General features: G+C 42.7%; 1 protein-coding gene across 1 annotated transcript in view; it reads right to left on the reverse strand.

Annotated features, from left to right (window-relative positions):
• Positions 1-2,540: 2,540 nt before the first annotated feature.
• Positions 2,541-20,590, reverse strand: part of LOC130107592 (ubiquinol-cytochrome-c reductase complex assembly factor 1) — a 41,726-nt gene continuing 23,676 nt past the window's right edge. Inside the window, exons 5-9 of the mRNA XM_056274265.1 lie at positions 20,307-20,364; positions 19,994-20,102; positions 8,305-8,382; positions 6,711-6,824; positions 2,541-4,050 (exon numbers count right to left, since the gene is read on the reverse strand). Of these exons, the coding sequence (XP_056130240.1) occupies positions 3,916-4,050; positions 6,711-6,824; positions 8,305-8,382; positions 19,994-20,102; positions 20,307-20,364 (494 nt within the window). The 3' untranslated portion in view covers positions 2,541-3,915. The remainder of the gene's footprint in view (positions 4,051-6,710; positions 6,825-8,304; positions 8,383-19,993; positions 20,103-20,306; positions 20,365-20,590) is intronic.

Below are 20,590 nucleotides of genomic sequence, written 5' to 3' on the forward strand. Positions count from 1 at the left end.
AACCCCAAAAACCCTCCATGGTGCTGCTAAGTTGCCAGCAGTAAGCTGCTGTGGTGGGCAGCTCCCGGGTGTGAATATGGATTAATCTGAGTGTAAAGCAAGGACCTGCTGACAAAAACCTCGACTTGCAACGATTACACAAAAAAAAAAAATATATATATATATATATATATTTGAAGCCATCCAGCTGTCAAAAAAGGAATGGCAGTAGCAAACACCCCTGACATGTAGCAGCTACAGAAGAAAAACAGGCCAGTCTGATGATATCTGCTTGATCATGTGACTTCTGCTACTGCATGTGTGAAATTCAGGTCTTGTCAGGTTAAATAAGCAACAGGTTGTAAACGATTATTACAGTCATGAGATCAGTAGCCCGGACTGACAAGCACCGCTGTGTGCGTTTCTGCGTGTGCTTGTGTGTCCAGGTCCTCAGAAAGCACATGACCACCACTTCCTGAAAACAGTTTGCTCGTGACATTATCATGCACCCTCATATAGATAAAACGTTATTGGAGGCTGGATTCCGGGTTGGGATTATTTTGTCAGGATATGATTGAGAACTAGGGTCAGGCATATATTGTGTAAAGCAACCTTGTCATTTCTGAATCATTTCTTAACCTGTAACATGGAGGGGAAAAAAATTCCACAAATTGTGTGCGTGTGTGACATTAGCACTGATTGTATGTGTATTGTATGCTCGGTTAAGTTCTTGGCAAAGTAAGCAGGTATCACCTGGCAAGCCTGAATCATTATATTGCGTGATCATTTCGCTTCGAAGGACAAACAAGTCAAACAAGAGGGACACAAACACCGTTTTATTGCTTCTCCAACCACACAAGCATCAGTACTCCAGAGGGCTCTCGTTGACTACATTCATTCCCAAGCCCCTAAACCTAACTATCAGGACTAAATTTCTAACCCTAATCCTTACCCTAACATTAACTTTAATCCTAACCTGAACTCTGAACCCGAGTCTTAATCCAAGAAGAAACCCTTGAAGAAATGATGACAGGCCAACATATCCTCACTCTTTTAAAAAACTCAATGAGTTCTCAAAATAGCTGAAGATGCACACACGTGCACGCACGCACGCACACACACACACACACACACACACACACACACACACTTTCCTCAGGATATTTCAGTAGGTTTCTACTGACAAGTCCGTTGCTGGTAACACACAAACACAATATTGCACAACAAGCTGTAATTTGTGTCTGTGGGTTGGAAATAGCAAGTTTAAAATATTGTGAAGCTCTCACACCCCCATAAGCTTGAATCCCAGAGTGATTGCATTACCTTGGTGTCCAACTGAGGGTTTACTGACCCTGATTTTCAAAGTGAAGCATAGTGCTCCCTGCTGGTCTAAAGCATAACCAATTTATTCTCCATTCGGAGTAAGAATGGGTAGGAGCAAATACCACTTGGACCAGCTATAAGCATCAACGTCAACCCAATGATGTTTGATTAAGCTTTGTTTTTTTCTCTCCCTATTACGAATCAGCATTTAACTGTCTCAGAAGTAAACACTTTAAAGAAATAAAAATGTAAAGTTTCTCTCCCATAGACAAAACATGAAGAATAATTCACGTAACTCGAAGCAACGAGCAGAGAGTGAAAAAAAAACAAAAAAAACACATGCGTGCGATTCATAATTGCTCTTTAAATCCCTCACAGTATTTTGGCCTTGCTAACACAAATCTGCCCTGCTCTCTCTCAAATATTGTTGCTCTCGTTCTGGCATTCAGCACGATTTGCTTTCAACGCACTGCACTCATACACATAAGCACCTGGAAACACACCCACACAAGACCCCATCAGCCTTATTGGTGCTGTAAAGATCGATGAGTATTGTAGGTCTGTGAAGGACTGGGAAATCCAACACCTTTGTTTCTATAGCCCCATCCGGATGTCCAGACGATTCTGCATCTACTGGGCAGTCTTTACATCTTCACATGTACACACATGCCTGTTACATTTCGATGTTGCGATATACTCCTTCCTGGTCAAATGAAACTCTGACTCAATTTGTGTTGACGACCGAACATGCTCTCATGCTGCTGAGATGCGGTGCAAACCTCATTTACCTGTTTGCCATGTTACGCCACACCATGTTTTGCTGTGCAACCTGCAAAATCAAATAAATGCTGGATGTACAGAGATCAAATTTAACCAGGATTTAAACTGGGGGACGAAAAGGAGTTCAAAGCACTTATTTGCTCATCATGTCACCCGGTTCAGAGTTGTCCTTCTCCTGACACAGTAATTATGTACTATGTCATCTGTACACGTGACTGAAACACAGCACAAAATTAAAACCATCAGAAATACAAGACCAGAAGAGCAATATTTCAGGGAATGTTGAACTGAGTCACTAAGCCTGCAGGGCAGTCAACCTTGAAGTACATACCTTTACCCTGTTGAAAAGTCAGTTTGGTTAGTTTCTGTTCCATCTGGAACAAACAATAGTTTGCCCAAGGTCCAAGTTGTGCAGAGGTAAAAGAGAAACAAAACGAGACTCAAGAGTGTTACACACGCATAGAACATTTAATTGCTTTGTCACACAGAATGCTAAGTTGCTTTTGACAATGCTATGGTGTCTCGGGCTTGGACAGTTACCACCCCATGTGCTGTTCTGAGAGCATCATTGGACAACTGACATGAATACAGAATGACTGTCAATGGAGACGAGCAGTTGTGCAAGACATCTGACAAAGTAAAGGTCTGTTTGAGCTGTGAACCTTTTATTTCTTCCTATGTGTTTCTTGTCACCTGGTAACTCTTAGAACGTCCTTGCATTATCTGTTTTTGCCCCTCTTTATCTCCAGTGGTTAATAAAGTCAGATGTTTCACACAACGCTGTGTGTAAAGTTGTATGTACATATAAACAATACTTTTTCCTGCATACAGCATTCAAGAAAAAGAGACATATAAATACAAAGAATTAGTTTGTTGGCCTCTTCTTTGCTTGTGCATGTGTTTGCATGATATATTCCCCTAAACAGGAAGTGCAACAGTCTATGGAGAGGAAGTGAAAGGGGCTCTCAGAACTCACAAGTCAACAATGTTGGTGATGACAATGATGTATGGCATTCCCTGCTTTCAGATTGGTTGGTTCGTGTGTGTGTGTGTGCATGTATGTGAGAGAAAGAGAGAGATTGTAAATATCAGGTCCAGAATTCCCTGACTGCCTATCCTGCACCTTCTGAAAAACTATTCATACATTAGGAAGAGAGGAGAACATAATGTAATGAGGTAAAATAAAGAAGAGAGGAGCAAGAAGAGGAGGAAGGTGTATATGTGTGAGAGCATCCTCTCAAAGTCCTGCCATATTGTGTGTGGTTGGGAATGAGAAAACAGAAATGAAAAAAAGGGGAGAGGATGAATGAATGAGAAAAGTCGAGAAGCAAAAAAAAAAAAGAAAAGAAAAAGAAAAAGAAAAAAAAACTTTTCATAACCGCAAGTTTAATGTGTAAGGGAAGGTTAGGGGGGGAAGGAATAAATGAGTAGCTGACATGGGTGGAGAGGGTGCAAGAAACTAATGGAGTGAAGGAAGAAAAACAAAAGACAGGAAATGGAAAAAGAAGAAAAAAGTAAAGGAAGATTCTAGTTTTCCTTAAAATCCCTTGATCAAGAAGGATGAAGGGAAAGGAAGAGACTGGAGAGAGGGGGGACAGAAGTGGGATTCTCCATTGAAGAATCTCATATTAGTAGGTGGTGGGGTGCAATGGAAGAACTAGAGGAGACAATATAAACAGGAAAGCGAGAGAGAGAGAGAGAGAGGGAGAGAGAGAGAGAGAGAGAGAGAGAGAGAGAGAGAGAGAGAGAGAGAGAGAGAGAGAGAGAGAGAGAGAGAGAGAGAGAGGAGAGAAAACTTTGGGAGGGTGAGATAAAGGAGTTGTCCCTCCTCCTTCAGAGTCCGGCGTCGTTGTAGGTGGGCGTGGCCACCTTCAGGATGCTCTGTGCATTCTCCTCCAGTAGAGGGCGCCACTTCACCTCTCCTGTCAGCAGCAGATCTTCCCCATCCAGGGCATCAATGAACTGCATCTGGAGTGAACGAGATGGAGAATTTTCACTTTCACATTTTATTCTCTTACCCAGAGCAACTTACAGTGCAAAGGCAGAATTCAAATCAATACCTGTATAAAAAAATAAATAAATACGGGGATGCGAGGTTGCAGTCACAGCTCCCTGACAACACCGCTGTGACGGAGCGAGCCCTGGTCTCTCAGAGGGACTCTTTTCATGTTTACAGGACTATTGATGAGAGCCGCTTGGAAAAATAAGAGTTAAGAGCAGGGAGATTGAGGTATTTATGTAGTGTTTACTTAAGGATGACCAACTTTTGAAGTAAGTAGACGAGGAGAATTTCACAGAGGGGTTGTAAGCCAATGTGGAGAAAGGGTGACGTCAGATGTTTTTCTTTTTTGAGATGACTTTTCAACCTATGCAAAACCATGGGGGGGGGTTATAATGTATGCTTTAATCAATAAATGTTGAAAGAACATCAAACCCCTCTGTAACCAGAGTGCTACACATGTTCAGAATATGTTCCGGCAACAAACAGGATTACAAAACTAAGATGTTAAAATTAAAAGTAACATTTCTTTATTTCTACACATCTACCGCCCGAGGGAGACGTTTTGTGAGTGAAATGTCAAAATGCTGCACTTCTTGTCCTTTCACATCTATGCCTCTCAGGGTCAGTCTGCTATGAAGTTGGTGTACTTCAGTCCCCGCACCAGAACTTCCTTTGGTGAATGTTTGTTACACAAAAGTAAGAGGAGGAGGGAGGGGATTTAGGCTGGTGTGTGTGTGCGTGTGTGTGTGTTTGTATTCCTATCCAGTGAGTTATGCTGTCTGTCATCTGAAGGCAGTTTAATATGCTACACTTGTGATGGCATGGCGATGCATTCCTGATTGAGTCCTTTATCTGGGGTTTGGTATGTGTGTGTGTGTTTTTGTGTGTGTTTATGTATATGTGAGTTGGTGTGTGTCTGTGTGAGAAAGTGAGATTAAGAAATCGTCAAGGAGAAATACTGGTGAAATACTATATATACTACACACACATATCAAGTGGAGTGCGGCAACCATGTAATATGTTTGTTTTCTGACGTAAGAGTGCAACTGTCATAGCATTCCTGCAGACACACACACTAACCCAGAAACACACACACCCACAGCCCCCCCCCCCACACACACACACACAGGCAAAAACACAGCGTAACTAAGTTGGACAGTTCTTCCATGACCTTCGACACACCTGCTGCTCTGAATTCATGCATGCATGTGTGCATATGTTGAGAAAGAGAGAGAGTAGCTGATCAAGTCCTTTTTTTTGACTACATTTCAGCACACAGGGGAAAGAAGGCCAAAGAGACAGGATATGGTGTAGAAATGTTCAGATGGAGAGGGACAGAGAGAAGGAGCAGTACTGAAGCAGAGAGAGTAAAGTAAAATGAAAAAAAGAGGTGCACAGATGAAAATAAGTCTCAGATGAACACACATGGAGAAACAAATAGATAAACAGTGAGCATGTCTGTGTGTGTGAGAGAGAGAGAGAGAGAGAGAGAGAGAGAGAGAGAGAGGTGCAGCGCCTAGGCAGGAACACATGGCCCTGGCTGCAGATGGAGGCCTGCAGGTGTTTCTAAAACCAGGAGTGTTTTCAATCTCATGGAGGGAAAGAAAATATACAGAGAGGAGAGGAGGAAGGGAGGGGGTGGGAAACGGAGCAAGTTCGAGGTAAAGGAAAAGTGCTCAGTGCTGGTGAGGGAAACTGAAATGGGTAAAGGAGAATATCAGTTTTTCGTACAAGCAGAAATTTTGCTTAATAGCCAGTATTTTATCCAAGCGTTAACCCAATATCCATCCATCATGGCCCAGCAGGTCAGCTGAAATGTCCCTCTCTGGTAATACCTGCTTGGTACTACGTATTTCTTTCTGGTGTTCTGTTGTTGTTTTTTTTCAGTTTCACATCTGTGTGAAAAACCACTGAATTTCTTCAGCCACTGATGTGATGTGGAAAAAAAATAATCTTCATACACTGAATATTTTTCCATAACATTTCCTTCTAAAGACACACACAAAAAAAAAAATCACAGTTGTCACAGGAGATGAAAGATGTCACCTAAACAACAAATCCAAGCTGGGTTTGGAAATACTTTCAGGTGTGCCCCCCCCCCCATTTTTTCTCCCCAATTGTACCTGGACAATCACCCCGCTCTCTGAGCTGTCCCGGTCGCTGCTCCACCCCCTCTGCTGATCCGGGGAAGGCTGCCGACTACCACATTGCCTCCTCCGATACATGTGGAGTCGCCAGCCACTTCTTTTCACCTGACAGTGAGGAGTTTCACCAGGGGGACGTAGTGCGTGGGAGGGTCACGCTATTCCCCTCAGTTCCCCCTCCCCCCTGAACAGGCGCCCTGACCAACCACAGGAGGTGCTAGTGTAGCGACCAGGACACATACCCACATCCGACTTCCCACCTGTAGACAGGGCCAATTGTGTCTGTAGGGATGTCCGACCAAGCCAGGGTTAACACGGGGCTTTGAACCGTCGTTCCCTGTGTTGGTAGGCAACAGAATAGACTGCTACACCACCCAGATGCTCCGAAAAAAAAAATCACCTGAAAATATCTTCAGTTGAATTTTTTTCCCAAGCACATGTGTGCTCGTACACACACCTCAAACTTGTACACACTTACGTACCTGTTTGCGTACATATTCGACCATGAGTTCTAGCTGCTGGGGGTCTTCACACTGGCGGTTGAACAAGTTTCTCCATAGTGCTGCTGCTAACACGCAGTCATCAGACAGGATTCCCTTTGGTCACATACACATGAGGAACAATCAACACTGCAGAGTTGAAAAAGCATTTTCCTGTATTATTACTGTCTACATACTGCTACCAATGTAAGAAACCAGCCACCAGAAGGCCATTTGTTTTCTTTTTTGGATTTCCTCCCAATTGTACCCGGCCAATTACCCCACTCTTCCGAGCCATCCCGGTCACTGCTCCACCCCCTCTGCCAATCCGGGGAGGGCTGCAGACTACCACATGCCTCCTCCGATACATGTGGAGTCACCAGCCGCTTCTTTTCACCTGGCGATGAGGAGTTTTGCCAGGGGGACGTAGCATGTGGGAGGATCACACTATTCCCCCCAGTTCCCCCTTTCCCCCCGAAAAGGCACCCTGACTGACCAGAGGAGGTGCTAGTGCAACGACCAGGACACATATCCACATCCGGCTTCCCACCTGCAGACATGGCCAATTGTGTCTGTAGGAACACCGGACTAAGCTGGAGGTAACACAGGGATTCGAACCAGCGAGAGCCGTGGTGATAGGCAACGAAATAGATCGCTACGCTACCTGGACGCCCCTCGGCCATTTGTTTTCTAAATGTTCCTGCACAGATTTACAGCCTGCCTCCCAATGCGACACGTCTGGCACGACATTTCATCATCAGTCAGCTTGAATCGGTCAATGGACAAAAACACAAGAGACAGCTGCCACGATACTAATAAAACCTACTTTTTCTTTGTCATTATTAATAATTTCCTGTGGGCTTCTATAAAAACTCAAGCTTTGCTCCAAAGTAAGAGAAAACATCTATCTCTGTCAAATGATACCTGGGGCACAGCGCTTACACTTTGTCTGCCTCGCTGCCACTTTCACTGACAAATCAATATAAAAAAAAAGCCTCTGGCACGTTCAAAAAAAGTGCACACAGCCTTAAACCAAAAGTGAGCACAGTTAAAAAAACAAAAAAAACAAAAAAAAAAAACTAGAAAATCAAGTTCAATCACAATTTACACTTTTCCTCAATCACTTGACATGCATGGCAATTTTACTATTCAATAAATGCAAATCACATGACAATTATATATGAAATTGCCTTGCTTTAAAAAGACATCCTAAGACAATTAATATCTAGGGAAAAGCACAAAATCAAAATATACAGATAACAGAACGGTATTCAATAATTGGCATTAACATCAACATGGAATTATAGCAGACAGGGTGTTCTTCACAGTGACCATGGTTATTTATGATGGTGTGATGGGTAAATGTGCAGTACTGTCAGCTGCAATGAGATGTCCATTGTCAGACTAACAAGCATCCTTCAAGGTGTTAAAACATTTACCTACCAATGCCACAAAAGCACGCATGATGAGATCTGTCAGCAAGTGTTAATAAAACATTGTGGTTTGATAATAATATGACATTAATATTCAATTAATTATTAATTAATTGATATTAATATTCAACCCATCACAAACACATTTGAGAATTTGCCTTTACCTCGTCATATCCAAATATAGCTGCATAAAAGATCTCTGTCATTGCCTTCATGCTCTCCTTTCGATGGCTGGCATCAATCTACAAGAGAGAGATGGGCAAGAGTAAAACATTTTTTTTAAAAAAACCAAAGAGTAAAAAGAATAGCAAAGAGAAATGAGGCACACAACATTCATAAATCTTGTAGATCTTATATCTTTTTTTGAGCAATTGATCTAAAACCCATTTTAATGCAAACACATGGAAGTTTAGGAGCACTTAGGGAGTGGCAGGTCTGTATCTTTTTTTCCCCACAAAGTTATTACACTTTGAAAGTCCAAAACCATCAAAATGACGGCCTTGGTTGTTCTAGCGTTAACTTACAGTGCTACACACTGTGCAAGTACCCTTTTACATGACTTTTTCCTTGTGACTATCCCACATTAATGGTCCAGAAAACTGTTTAGAAAATATTACACAGTAAAATCAAGTCACTGCATTGTGATGGAAAAAACAAAACAAAAATGGTCCTTATTAATGACATACCAGGGCATTACTGTAAACTTTAAACAATTGACTTATTTCAACTGTGTAGCCCAGGTGAAGCAGTGGCAGTAAGAGTGCATCCAGACAAGTGGGCCTTTAACACTGACCACATTTATACAGCGTTCGGTTGGTTTCAAATGGCAGTGTGCGAGCATGGAGAGAATGACCAATGTTTTTACTGCCCCTAACTACAATTAACATGAAACCTGATACTACTCCAATCACCGGCTCTGCAGGTATTGGTCTGGTCTGTGTGTATGTTTAAAATATGAGCGCGACTAGAGTTTGAGTTAATTACAAACATTATGAAGAACCTGTAGGCCAGGTTTTCTCATTTGGGGCACACATACAGAAAAAAAGGTTGTGTCTAATGTTTTCTTTTTTTTTTAATAATTCCTCCACAATCTTTATAGCTGATTGTTTCAGAAAGAAACACCTGCACATAAACACACACACAAAAAAAAAAAAAACTATGCCAAGATACATTACACAGTCTGTACACTTTACAGGGTGGACAACACAGGAGGGCAAGAGGGGACTGAGCACTAAAAACACAGATGTGTGCTTTTAAGTACCAAAAGACCAACACATGCGCGCGCGCACGCACGCACGCACACGCACACACACACACACACAAAATGGCCTTCCATCACTTGCATATAATGTCACACTTAAATGATCAATGCACTATTATTTGTTTGCCTTAACCACAGAGGTCAGGGTGCAGATCAGCTGCATAACACCCCTAGAAATGATGGCGACTCAGTGCCTTGCTAGAGAAGGTTGACACTTGCCAACACAGGGGCATAACCAAAGGTTTCTGCAGCTGACAGTCTACCTATTTAAGACACCTCCCTGTATTTAATAAATATTTTTTTATGAATAAGGAGACAGAGATAGGCTAGAATTGAAAGAAACGGGCCTGAGACCAGCTGGTCACTTGTCTGGACTCTTGGACCGGGTAAATATGGAAGACTTAGGGGAAAAACAAGGACATACGGTGTCATACATGTAAAGCACAACTGTTGTGACTGTTGTGAACAGAGCAATACAGGATCACTGTCTTATGTTTGCAATTAGAAGGTCTAGTATTGACTGCACATTTTCAATTGAGTAGCTACTGTCACATATTATATACATCATATCCTTAAACTTCACACTTCATATTAAACACTACCATTTAATTGTAAAACAAGATGCTTTTATACCACTTCAACACAGCTAAAGCTAGCTCATCTGAACCATGTTCAGGGTTAGATGCAGGATTTATATATATATTCATCCATCCATCCATCCATCCATTATCCAAACCACTTATCCTGCTCTCAGGGTCACGGGGATGCTGGAGCCTGCCCCAGCAGTCATTGGGTGGCAGGCGGGGAGACACCCTGGACAGGCAATCACAGAAACTGCTGGGGGAGCAGTTTCCCCATCACCCGCCTCTCTCCACTGACAGAAAGCCGTGGCCCATCTTGTGGTGCCCCCTCCCAACTATGGTGCATATGGCTTGCTGTGCCCGACACCGTGGTGGAAGGCGGGCCGACGGAGGGGACTGGGTATGGCGGTGTGCGGCGGCGAGACACCGACTTGCGCTTGGCCCTTCTCACAGATCTTTTAAAAAGTTTATAGCGCCACCCTCAGTTTGAAATGAAAATGACACCTATGCAAGCATGTCTAAGTACCCTTGTGTGTACCTGCATTTCAAAAAAGCTTAACCATCATATAAATACTTTTCCCAGCGGGTCTGAGCTTGGGGTTGAGCCCTTCTCAGAGTGAGGTTCGTGATAAGTTCAGGGCTTGGCTTTTAGAGGTTAATTTCAGGATCTAGTAGGTTTTGGATGGGGTATGGTTAAAGCTTGGGTCAAGTTTAGGTGTCAGGTTGAGTTGATGAAGAGGAGAGTTTGAACTCTAGCAGCTTTGGTCTGTGTGTGTGTGGACTGCTTATTATCAGCACACACACACACACACACACACACACACAGCTGTGAAAACACCTGCAGAACCACCACCCCCAATCTCAACTCCCCTTCCCTCAAGCTCCACTTCTTGCACGCGCGCGCACGCATGCGCGCACACATACATACACACAAAAACACACACACACACACACATACACACACACACACCTAGAGTAGCCCCACGAACTCCAGTCATTTCTCAAGTCTGACCCCTTTCTGTCACATAGGACTCGAAGAGCAAAACTAAAGACCTCATAGTATGTACTGAACTTAACCTTGGCTCCCATTCAACCATCCTAATTGGTTAACATCATGAAGAATATACTGGGATGTGATTTTCCAGTGTTTAGTTGTCAGACTATAAGCTATACTGAGGCTAGTTAAATCAACAGTTCTGAGTGACTTGGATTACATGCAAGGCTACTGCTGGCGTGAACGTATTTTCACATACAGACAGAGACGCAAACTTAATATCTTAATTCACCCGCCACTGTTGTTGGAGTACCATAAAATTCACCAAGTACAGTCACTGCTTTAACAGCCATTTTTTCCTCTCAACTGAGCAGTACCTTCATACAGTACAATTGTTTTGTTACCTGCTGAAGTTGTTGCTACAGTAATCAAGCCAAGAAGCCATGGCCAGTGTATTCTGGTTTGTCTGTAGGGCTGAAAAACTCTGATGAAGTTAAAAACAGAATTTGCTTGGCTTTACAATAAAATGTGTATGGCCAACATGTCTTAATTAATGGTCCTTGCCGCAAAAATGGGTTGTGGGTAAGTTTCTAGTGGGTTCCCAATTTGCAATATTGCACAGATTTTAGTGTGCTTCTGTTGAAAATGATGATGGTTTCACACAATGCAGTCTTTCAAGGTAAAATACTTGTATTTGGGCATACTAAACCTTCTCAGTATGTTACTTTGGAGAACCTCAACATGAGATCTATGTGTTAGCTGTATTGGATAAAAGGTCATAAAGTGTTATGATACAGAATCACATGTAAATTTCATTTGTTGCCAGCTTAGGTCAAAAATCACATTTGCTTAAAATCTACAGTTCCCATGGAAATTAGCTAACTCTTCTCAAAAGTGGCCAAACATCAGGTGGTGCGTTAACATAAGCATCAATTGCCAAAAATCTCCAGCTAAAGTAAGAACTGCAAAATGTCACATAACCAGACAGATGTAACATAAGTATTCCTGGTGACCCTAAAAAAAGTCACATAAAATATACTTAGCAATAAACAAGAATAACATACATCACTTGCAGTGTGATCAAAATCCCCCTTTATACATAATTAAGGCATGTTAAAGGCCAAATTTTAATGATCTTGAATAGTTTAAATTTGTGTACATTAGCAGGTCATCCTTAAAAGCCAGATGCAAGAGTAGCCAAGATTATAATTTGCGATGTCAACACATGAAACTTCCTGGTGCTGCTCCAATGAAAAAGAAGAGGCCCAACTTTGTGGACGCTGACCCTGCAGCTGGAGGACTTGCTGGCAATTTGGTTGCGGTCTTCTGTTAAGAACCGCAAGAACAATTATGAAATGAAGGCCGTTTGGGTGAAAAAACAAATACTGAGTTGTCTTTACACCACCTCCTATTCAGCTTCAAGTGGAACAGCTTCAGGTTGTGTCTTCTGATGACATCAACATGAGGACTCGTGTTTCTCTGACCTCTGGCTTTATTGTACACAAATATTGACAGAACGGTCTGTGGGATTAACACTGAAACTCGGTTATAGGGTGGAGGTTTCCATTTGAAAAGTGTAAGAGCCCGCTATAGTCCTTCATGTGGGCCTTTCACTGATCAGAATTGGGTTTCAGTAATGTTCATGTTATTGCTTAATTGAGTTTGTAATAGCTATTTCTTCATGTTTGAGTTTGTTTTTTGTGAGATACTTGTCCCCCCCCCTTTTTTTCCCCTCCCAAATGCTTGGCCAATTACCCTGCTCTTCCAAGCCATCCCTCTGCCAATCTGGGGAGCGCTGCAGACTACCACATGCCTCCTCCGATACATGTGGAGTCGGTAGCCACTTCTTTTCACCTGACAGTAAGGCGTTTCGCCAGGGGGGGACGTACCATGTGGGAGGATCACGCTACTCCCCCAGTCCCCCCCCCCCGAACAGGCTCCCCGACTGACCAGAGGAGGTGCTTGTTCAGCGACCAGGACACATACCCACATCCTACTTCCCACCCGAAGACATGGTGAATGTGTCTGTAGGGACGCCCAACCAAGCCGGAGGTAATACAGGGATTCATACCGGCGATCCCCAGAGGCAATGGAAGAGAACACACTACCCGGACACCCCCGATTTTGAGATACTTTATTGATCCCCGTAGGGACATTACACTCTGCATTTAACCCATCTTAGCTGTGTAGCCTGGAGCAGTGGGCAGCCGCTGTGCAGCACCCGGGGACCAACTCCAGTTCGTCTTGCCATGCCTCGGTCAGGGACACAGACAGGAGTACTAACCCTAACATGTATGTCTTTTTTGATGGTGGGGGAAACCGGAGCACCTGAAGAAAACCCACCACAGACACAGGGAGAACATGCAAACTCCACACAGAGGACGACCTGGGATGACCCCCAAGGTTGGACAACCCTGAGGTTCGAATGGAGGACTTTTTTGCTGTGAGCATTAACCACTGAGTCACCGTGCCGCCAACATTCATCTGCACACCTGAGCTCCCTTTGGACCACAAAACCTTTCCTTGGCCCACAAGTTTGGAGACAGTGTTCTTTCGATTTGCTCGCATTCAGTTTATTTCTTTAGGGCATCCATAATTGCTTATCACTGCAATAAAGCTAAAGGTGACCATGTGTATACTCTATAGAAATGACCCCATCTTTCATAGACTTCATAGATATTCTTTAAAACAGGGATGCCCACTACGTCAATCGCGATCGACCAGTAGATCGCGAAGGCAGTGCTGGTAGATCTCCATGACATTCCAAAAACCCTTTTTTTTTTCCAAGACATTAGCCTATCATCTGTCCTCCATTTGATTTGCCTTTTGACTGATGTAAAGGACGGCCAGTCTGCTGTTGCCTAAAACCAAAGATTCTAGAGCGGAACCTAAAACTTTGTTACATTAGGTTACCATAACAACCAGAGCCCTTCTCGAACGTGCCTTGCAGTTCACATGCCCACAACGTGAGCTAACGCAGAGCTGCATCGAGCTAGCTAGTTCAACTCTCTAAAAAAAGATTCTACTAAAAAGTGAAACAAAACAAAAATGAGTGGGGGAGCCGGACCTAGCAAGAAACAAAAAACCTACCATTTCCATGTGGAATGGGAGGAGGACTTTTTTTTCACCATGTCTTATTCCAAATGCGTTTGTCTCATCTGTCAGTCTAGCATTGCTATCCCAAAGAAAGGAAACGTGGAGAGGCACTTTCGAACTGTTCATAAAAACTATGACAATGACTTCCCTCCGAAAAGCGAGCTGAGAAAGAGAAAGGTGAGGGAACTAAAATCGCAGTTACTCGCCCAGCAGTCACTTTTCACGCAGCCGCATTCAAAGGCAAAGGCAGCCACCGAAGCATCTTTACGGGTGAGTCACTCCATCATTAAGCATAAGAAAGCCTTCCAAGATGGAGAGATGATGAAAGAGGCCTTCCTTGAGGCAGTAGATTCGTTGTTTCGGGACTTTAAAAACAAATCAGAAATAATATTGTAGCGAATTTGGGGGACAACGCAACCACAGGAACTGCCGCGGCCGGGAAGCGAACCCGTATCGCCCGCACCGCAGGAGACATCGCTAACCGCTAGACTAAAGAGTCAGACCCGCCAGCCAGTGGCCAGCGTGTCTTCTTATCCATGCACGTTACACTATCTTCAATCAAAGCTCTCCAGTTATCAAGAGATTCTGTCACAAGGCGCTGTGAAGTGATGGGCGATGATTTGACACAGCAGCTTTGGAGGGACATCGTGGACTGCGAGTGTTTCTCACTACAATTGGACGAGTCTACAGACATAAGTGATACGGCCCAATTGTGCATTTTCATTCGCATGGTGTTTCAAGATATGACCGCAAAAGAGGAGCTGTTAACAATACTACCCATGAAGGAACACACGCGGGGAGAGGACATTTTTCAGATCTTCAAAAACTTTGTGGATAAAACCCAGCTCCCAGTGTGTAAACTGGTGTCAATCACCACGGATGGTGCGCCTGTTATGGTGGGCCGCTCCAATGGATTTATTGCCAAGTGCAGGGAGGACGATGCTTTCCCTGACTTCCTTAATTACCATTGCATAATACACCAACAAGCATTATGCGCAAAAATGCTAAACATGAAAGAGATCATGGATGTGGCAACCAAAATCGCCTGTTCTATTCGAGCGAGGTCTCTTCAAAGACGGTTGTTTGGTACACATTTGGAAGAGGCCGACTGTAACTACTCTGACCTCTTGCTACACACTGACGTGAGAAGGCTTAGTAGAGGGAGATTCTTGCAGAGATTTCGAGAGCTCTGTCCGGAGATTAAGGAGTTTCTCCTTATCACTAAACATGCGGAACACAAGCAACTTAATGACAGTCAGTGGCTGCTAGACTTGGCGTTTTTCACTGATTTAACCAACATGTTGAACGAGCTTAATTTAGAGCTGCAAGGAAAAGACAAAAGCGTGGTAAACATGATCAGCTCAGTTAATGCTTTCAAACGGAAAATGCAACTTCTGTCCTCAAAGTTGCAGTGCCGTGATTTGGGAAACTTCCGAAACCTCGCAGCAGAGCTGGAGAAGCAAGGGAGGGCGTGTGCGCAACTTGACAGTGCACGCTACACAGAGCAGATTGAAAATGTCCGGTCAGACTTTGACAAACGGTTTCAAGACTTTGCTTTGCTCGAGCCAATCGCTACATTTATGTGCTACCCATTTGGGGAAGATACAGAGGTGGATTCCCTCGCCTAAAAAATGGCAACACTGTTTCACCTGAACTCGTCTGCAGTGGAGGATGAGATGCTGACAGTACAGGCTGACATTCAGCTTAAGTCCAGGGCACATGGAGAGTTTTGGAACTTACTTACAGAGGACAAGTACCCAAACATGAGGAAATGCGCAACCTCCTTGACAGCATTATTCGGCTCTACTTATGTGTGTGAGTCAGCCTTTTCTCACATGAAGATTATCAAGTCCAAATACCATTCCACCATGACAGATGATCATTTGGAGGCCTGCTTGAGGCTGGCTACCAGCAGCTACTGTCCGAACTATGCAACCCTGTCTGACTCCCTCCAGTGCAGGTCATCCTCAGAGTAGAGAGGTAGAGATCACAAATCTATTTACCACAGCTGTAAAGGTTCACGCAGTGATGCAATTTCAACATAGTGTAGTAGCAAATGCTTGGTATGATTATTGCCTGTGTAAGGTTCAATATAAATGCAAATCCATTGCAATACTGTATATGTAACACAACATGTATATAAATACACACACTGCATATAAATGTTCATATATATGTAAAACATGTATTGAGTATTTTTATTATTATTTTTAATATGAGTAGATCATTTTGACCTGGTCATTTTAAAAGTAGCTCACGAATCAAAAAATTGTGGGCACCCCTGCTTTAAAACAACACAAATGTCCTTTTTGATACTTTCTATTCCTGGCCTCTTTAAGTCGATAACTAATCTATAAATAGACTAGCCATGCATGCTTTTGTAGTTGATCATTTTAATAATTACTGTCTGATAGGTCTTTATGAGAAAATGATACAGCGTATCTCGTTTTATGGCCTCTACCATAGCAGCCAAATATGGAAGAATAAGATGAGTAGCATTTAGTCTGAAGAACAAGCCAAGTTGTGGTGGCCAACAGGCATTTGATCAACAGATACAACAACATCAGCAGCTAAGGCTCAGTCATGTTTTTTTTTTAGCAGTGCACGAGGTGCTAACACAAAAGCAGTAGCGTTTCATTTCTCATGAATCCTGAGAGTTTAACGTGTTCAGACACCAATAAAATTAGCAGCGTAACCATAGTGAGTTAAACAAAGATGACTGTCTTTATGATTGTAGCTTTAAATGTGTGGTATTTTCACTGCTTACTTGCGCTTTTTTTAATAGATATTACTTTTACATCAGTGCTGTTACATTTATGGCAATCAGTTTAACCAACCCTTCAATAAAGTCAAATTCCTTGTAGTGTAAATTACCTGACCAATAAAACTGTGTCTAGCATGGAAGCTGGGCAATTACTGTAACACCGGCCACCAGCCAAACGCTAGCATATTTCGGCTGTGAAGGGTAGGGTTATCTGCTCCACTAGTCAGACTGTGTAGAAGATAACTGTCACTCTGAGGATCTCATCTAAAAATCTGACTGGTAATGTTTGGTATACACCAGGTTCTGTGTCCAAATGAGGTACGCAGGTTACTTCCCTGACTACATATTCAAATAAAGCCACGCTATCCAAATTGCTACTGCACTGTTACTTAACCCGCAAGAAGGTTTTGTTTAAAAGGTGTTTTCTTTTGAGCTGCCAGAAAGCACAAGTAATAGCATCACAATCGGTTGTTTTACAGACATTACGCGAGCATTGTAATGGGCTAATTTTACACTGTCTAACTTGTAAAGTGGAAGAAAAAAACTGCAACAAGATTAACAAGATTAAGGTCAGGGCCAGCATCAGCATTAAGATTAGGTGTTACTGGACAACTGCATGAAGAGAAACTTGAAAGACCGTAACCTTTATGTGGAGAAATTGCTGTGACATGATCTCATTATGGAATCAAGCCTTCATGAAACTGGTTTTGGTGCTACGAATAGGCTGAGCTCACCCTGTGTATCATGACAGGCATGCTGTGCATGTAACATAATGCATGCATGAAAGGGGAAAAGGCTGTGATATGAATGGCCTTAGTCTTGTTGAGTGACCAGGTGGCCTCATGTATTAATGTTGCATTTGACAAAACCTTTGTGGGCCCAATTTCCTACGCACACATACAGGATTTCCATGAGTCGTTAAAAAGTCTAAAATCCAATAATCTGAATTTTTGGCCTTAAAATGTCTTATAGATGATTTGGACAGGTCTTAAAAATTGATTGGATTAGGAATTTAATGTTACTTTATAATAAAGTCGTATTAATTTCAGTCCTGCTTTTAAATGTGTTTTGGCAGAAAACTGTATTGATCACACTAAAACAAAACTACAAATCGAAACCGACATGGAACCAATAACCACTAATGCAAAATGTGCAGCTTGGTCAGAATTTATTGGAGCACACCCAGCTAGTGTGTCGCGATGTGGTGTTTAGGCTAATGTGGCGTCTCTGCTCATCAAGAAAATAGCTACTTCTACAAGTCATAAGTTAAATTTTTTTCTGTTAACGTTACTTTCACCTAATATGGGCAAGTGCAAGTTCAACGAGATCTGGCTCGAGAACAGTGCATTTAGTGCTTGGTTGAAGCCTGTTGAAAATTACAAATTTGAAGCCCGCTGCAACTTGTGCAAGAAAATGCTCAAATTAAGAACTTTCCTTTCTCTCCAGAGTGGTAGAGAAATCTCACGCATAGTTTTTTCCCCTATCATTTGAGTTATGGTATTTTCAGATGGGGAGCAACTGATGCGCCATTTTCAATGAGAAGCGAGCCGGCAGGTAGGGAGGCAAGGGCAATCTGTCAGGCGGCGTGACAAGTGGGCACAATCCCATGAAACTGTCATGGTTGTGCTTGTCTCACACACACGCCCACCACCAGAACTGAATTGCCATGATGCGGGGCGCAGTGTCACCCCACAAAATGGACAATTGACTGATCCTTGCCGTGTGTGAGATTAGTTATGTTATTTCGCTATAGACACTTTCAAAATTTCTAGAAGATTTCTTTTAATATGGTGCTATCGCCTATAAAGAAAATAATGTTGTACCGGCAGGGATACAGTAGTGCACAGAAGCAATTTCCATAGCTGCCATGCGTAGAGCGCCTGGCATTTACTTGCAGAGAAGTTGTGAGGAGCGCATTGCAACCTCGGGGATCCAAGCAGGTACGCAGGTGGAGTGTCGCTTATCATCTGAAAGGACCACTAGGCACTGTGCAAAAATGCTTAGGCCCAAGTCTTGTAAGGAAAACCCTGCACTGATCTCATACATGGCCTCTCTGGAATCCAACTGATGGAAATCCGTCGTAATAATGGAGAACTTAAATCCCTGGCAGTGCTGTGGTTCCAATATAGATTTGTTGGAACAATCATTTTCTACGTCATGCCATGTTAAATAAACAGAATTTAAGGTATTTAGAGAAGGAAAGACTCCTACTTTCCCCATGTTCCAGTTTAATGAATGATCATGTTAACTGGTGACTTCAGTGAAGGCAGCTGCTGAAAACACAAACAGACTTGTAGTGTCCTCCTAAACGCCTTTAACTTCACTTTAATCAATTTTAAATACACACTCCTCTGTGTTCAACATCTATGCTAATCATTTATGCAAGTTAAATTGTGCTCAGCAAGACTCATTCACCTCTTGTAACGTTTCTTATAATGTGGAAAACATAGCAGCTGGCAGTGCAGCTGTATTTTATACCATTATCCTCAATCTGAAAGTGACCCCAATGCAATCATTTAATCTGTAACTTTATGTCAAATTCCTCATTAGATGCTAGCTGCTCTGCTAATCCATGTTTTCTCCACATTAAAAGTAACTTCCAAGACATGTGAATCCTTTTTGTTGGCGACATGTAGGTCCTAATTTCAAGTCTTTTTTTTGTAGGACAAAAAGGACCAGATGAATATATACTGTATTGAACATTCAATTTAAGATAATTTAAGGCTTTTAGCTTTTCAACAGCTGCCATCACCACAACAACCAGGGACGCACTTGGCTGAAAGTCACCAGAACATGGTCACTAGCTAAATTTGAACACCCGCAAGAAAGCAGTCGCATTGTTATCGCAGTCATAGTACTTCCAGCTCAGACAGGTGTGCTGGGGGTTTAGTCCAATCAGGTTGCAGCTCATTTGTAAACAGCCTCTCAGAGCCAATCGATGACTTTGCTATTTCCTCTACCTCTAGGTTGGACCCCCCTACATTAGTTAACTCTTTATTGGTTGTATTTGAGACCCTTTTGATGAGAATTGATTGTTGTTATTGGGTGAAAAAAATATATTTCCCGTGATTAATCACTTACTTTTTGGGGGGTAGTTGATGACTACTAAAATGAAGCAGTCTTGAATGCCCTACCATGCATGCACACACAAACTCACCCCCATGATCTTGCTCCTCTGCTCCACATCCTCCCACATGGAGTGGACAATGTAACGGCACATGTACTTCCCTGCTCTGCCTTCCTGACGCATCCGCACCAAACACATCCTGTTGGTTGGAGGGAGTGAGAAAGAGAGAAGGGGAAAAACGGGTGGTGGTGGGTGAAATGGACAGAGAAGAGGAGAAAGAATATAAAATAAAGGAAATGAAAGATGTAGAGAATTGATTGGATAAGAAATAAATTCTAAAACCAATCCTACATCAACGTGTGTAGAATAATTCCGAAAAGGCCACTGCCTGTGTGTTACTCACCATACATGAAGTTGTGCTACCAGGAACCAAGAGTTGAGCGTGTCAGGGAGTGAGCATTCTACAACAGAAACACACACACACACACACACACACACACACACACACACACACACACACACACACACGTGTAATATTACAGTAAGGTAGTGCTAGACAAGCTTCGCCTCAACAAACCAGTTACCCAAAACCTTACGTGTAAAACACAAACCTCTTATTTTGAACATGACCACTGACTAGTTGTTAACTTAATGCAATAGTGACATTTCTGCAGACCTGGCTATATG

This window comes from Lampris incognitus, chromosome 2, assembly GCF_029633865.1.
Source record: "Lampris incognitus isolate fLamInc1 chromosome 2, fLamInc1.hap2, whole genome shotgun sequence".
NCBI classification, from domain to species: Eukaryota; Metazoa; Chordata; class Actinopteri; order Lampriformes; family Lampridae; genus Lampris; species Lampris incognitus.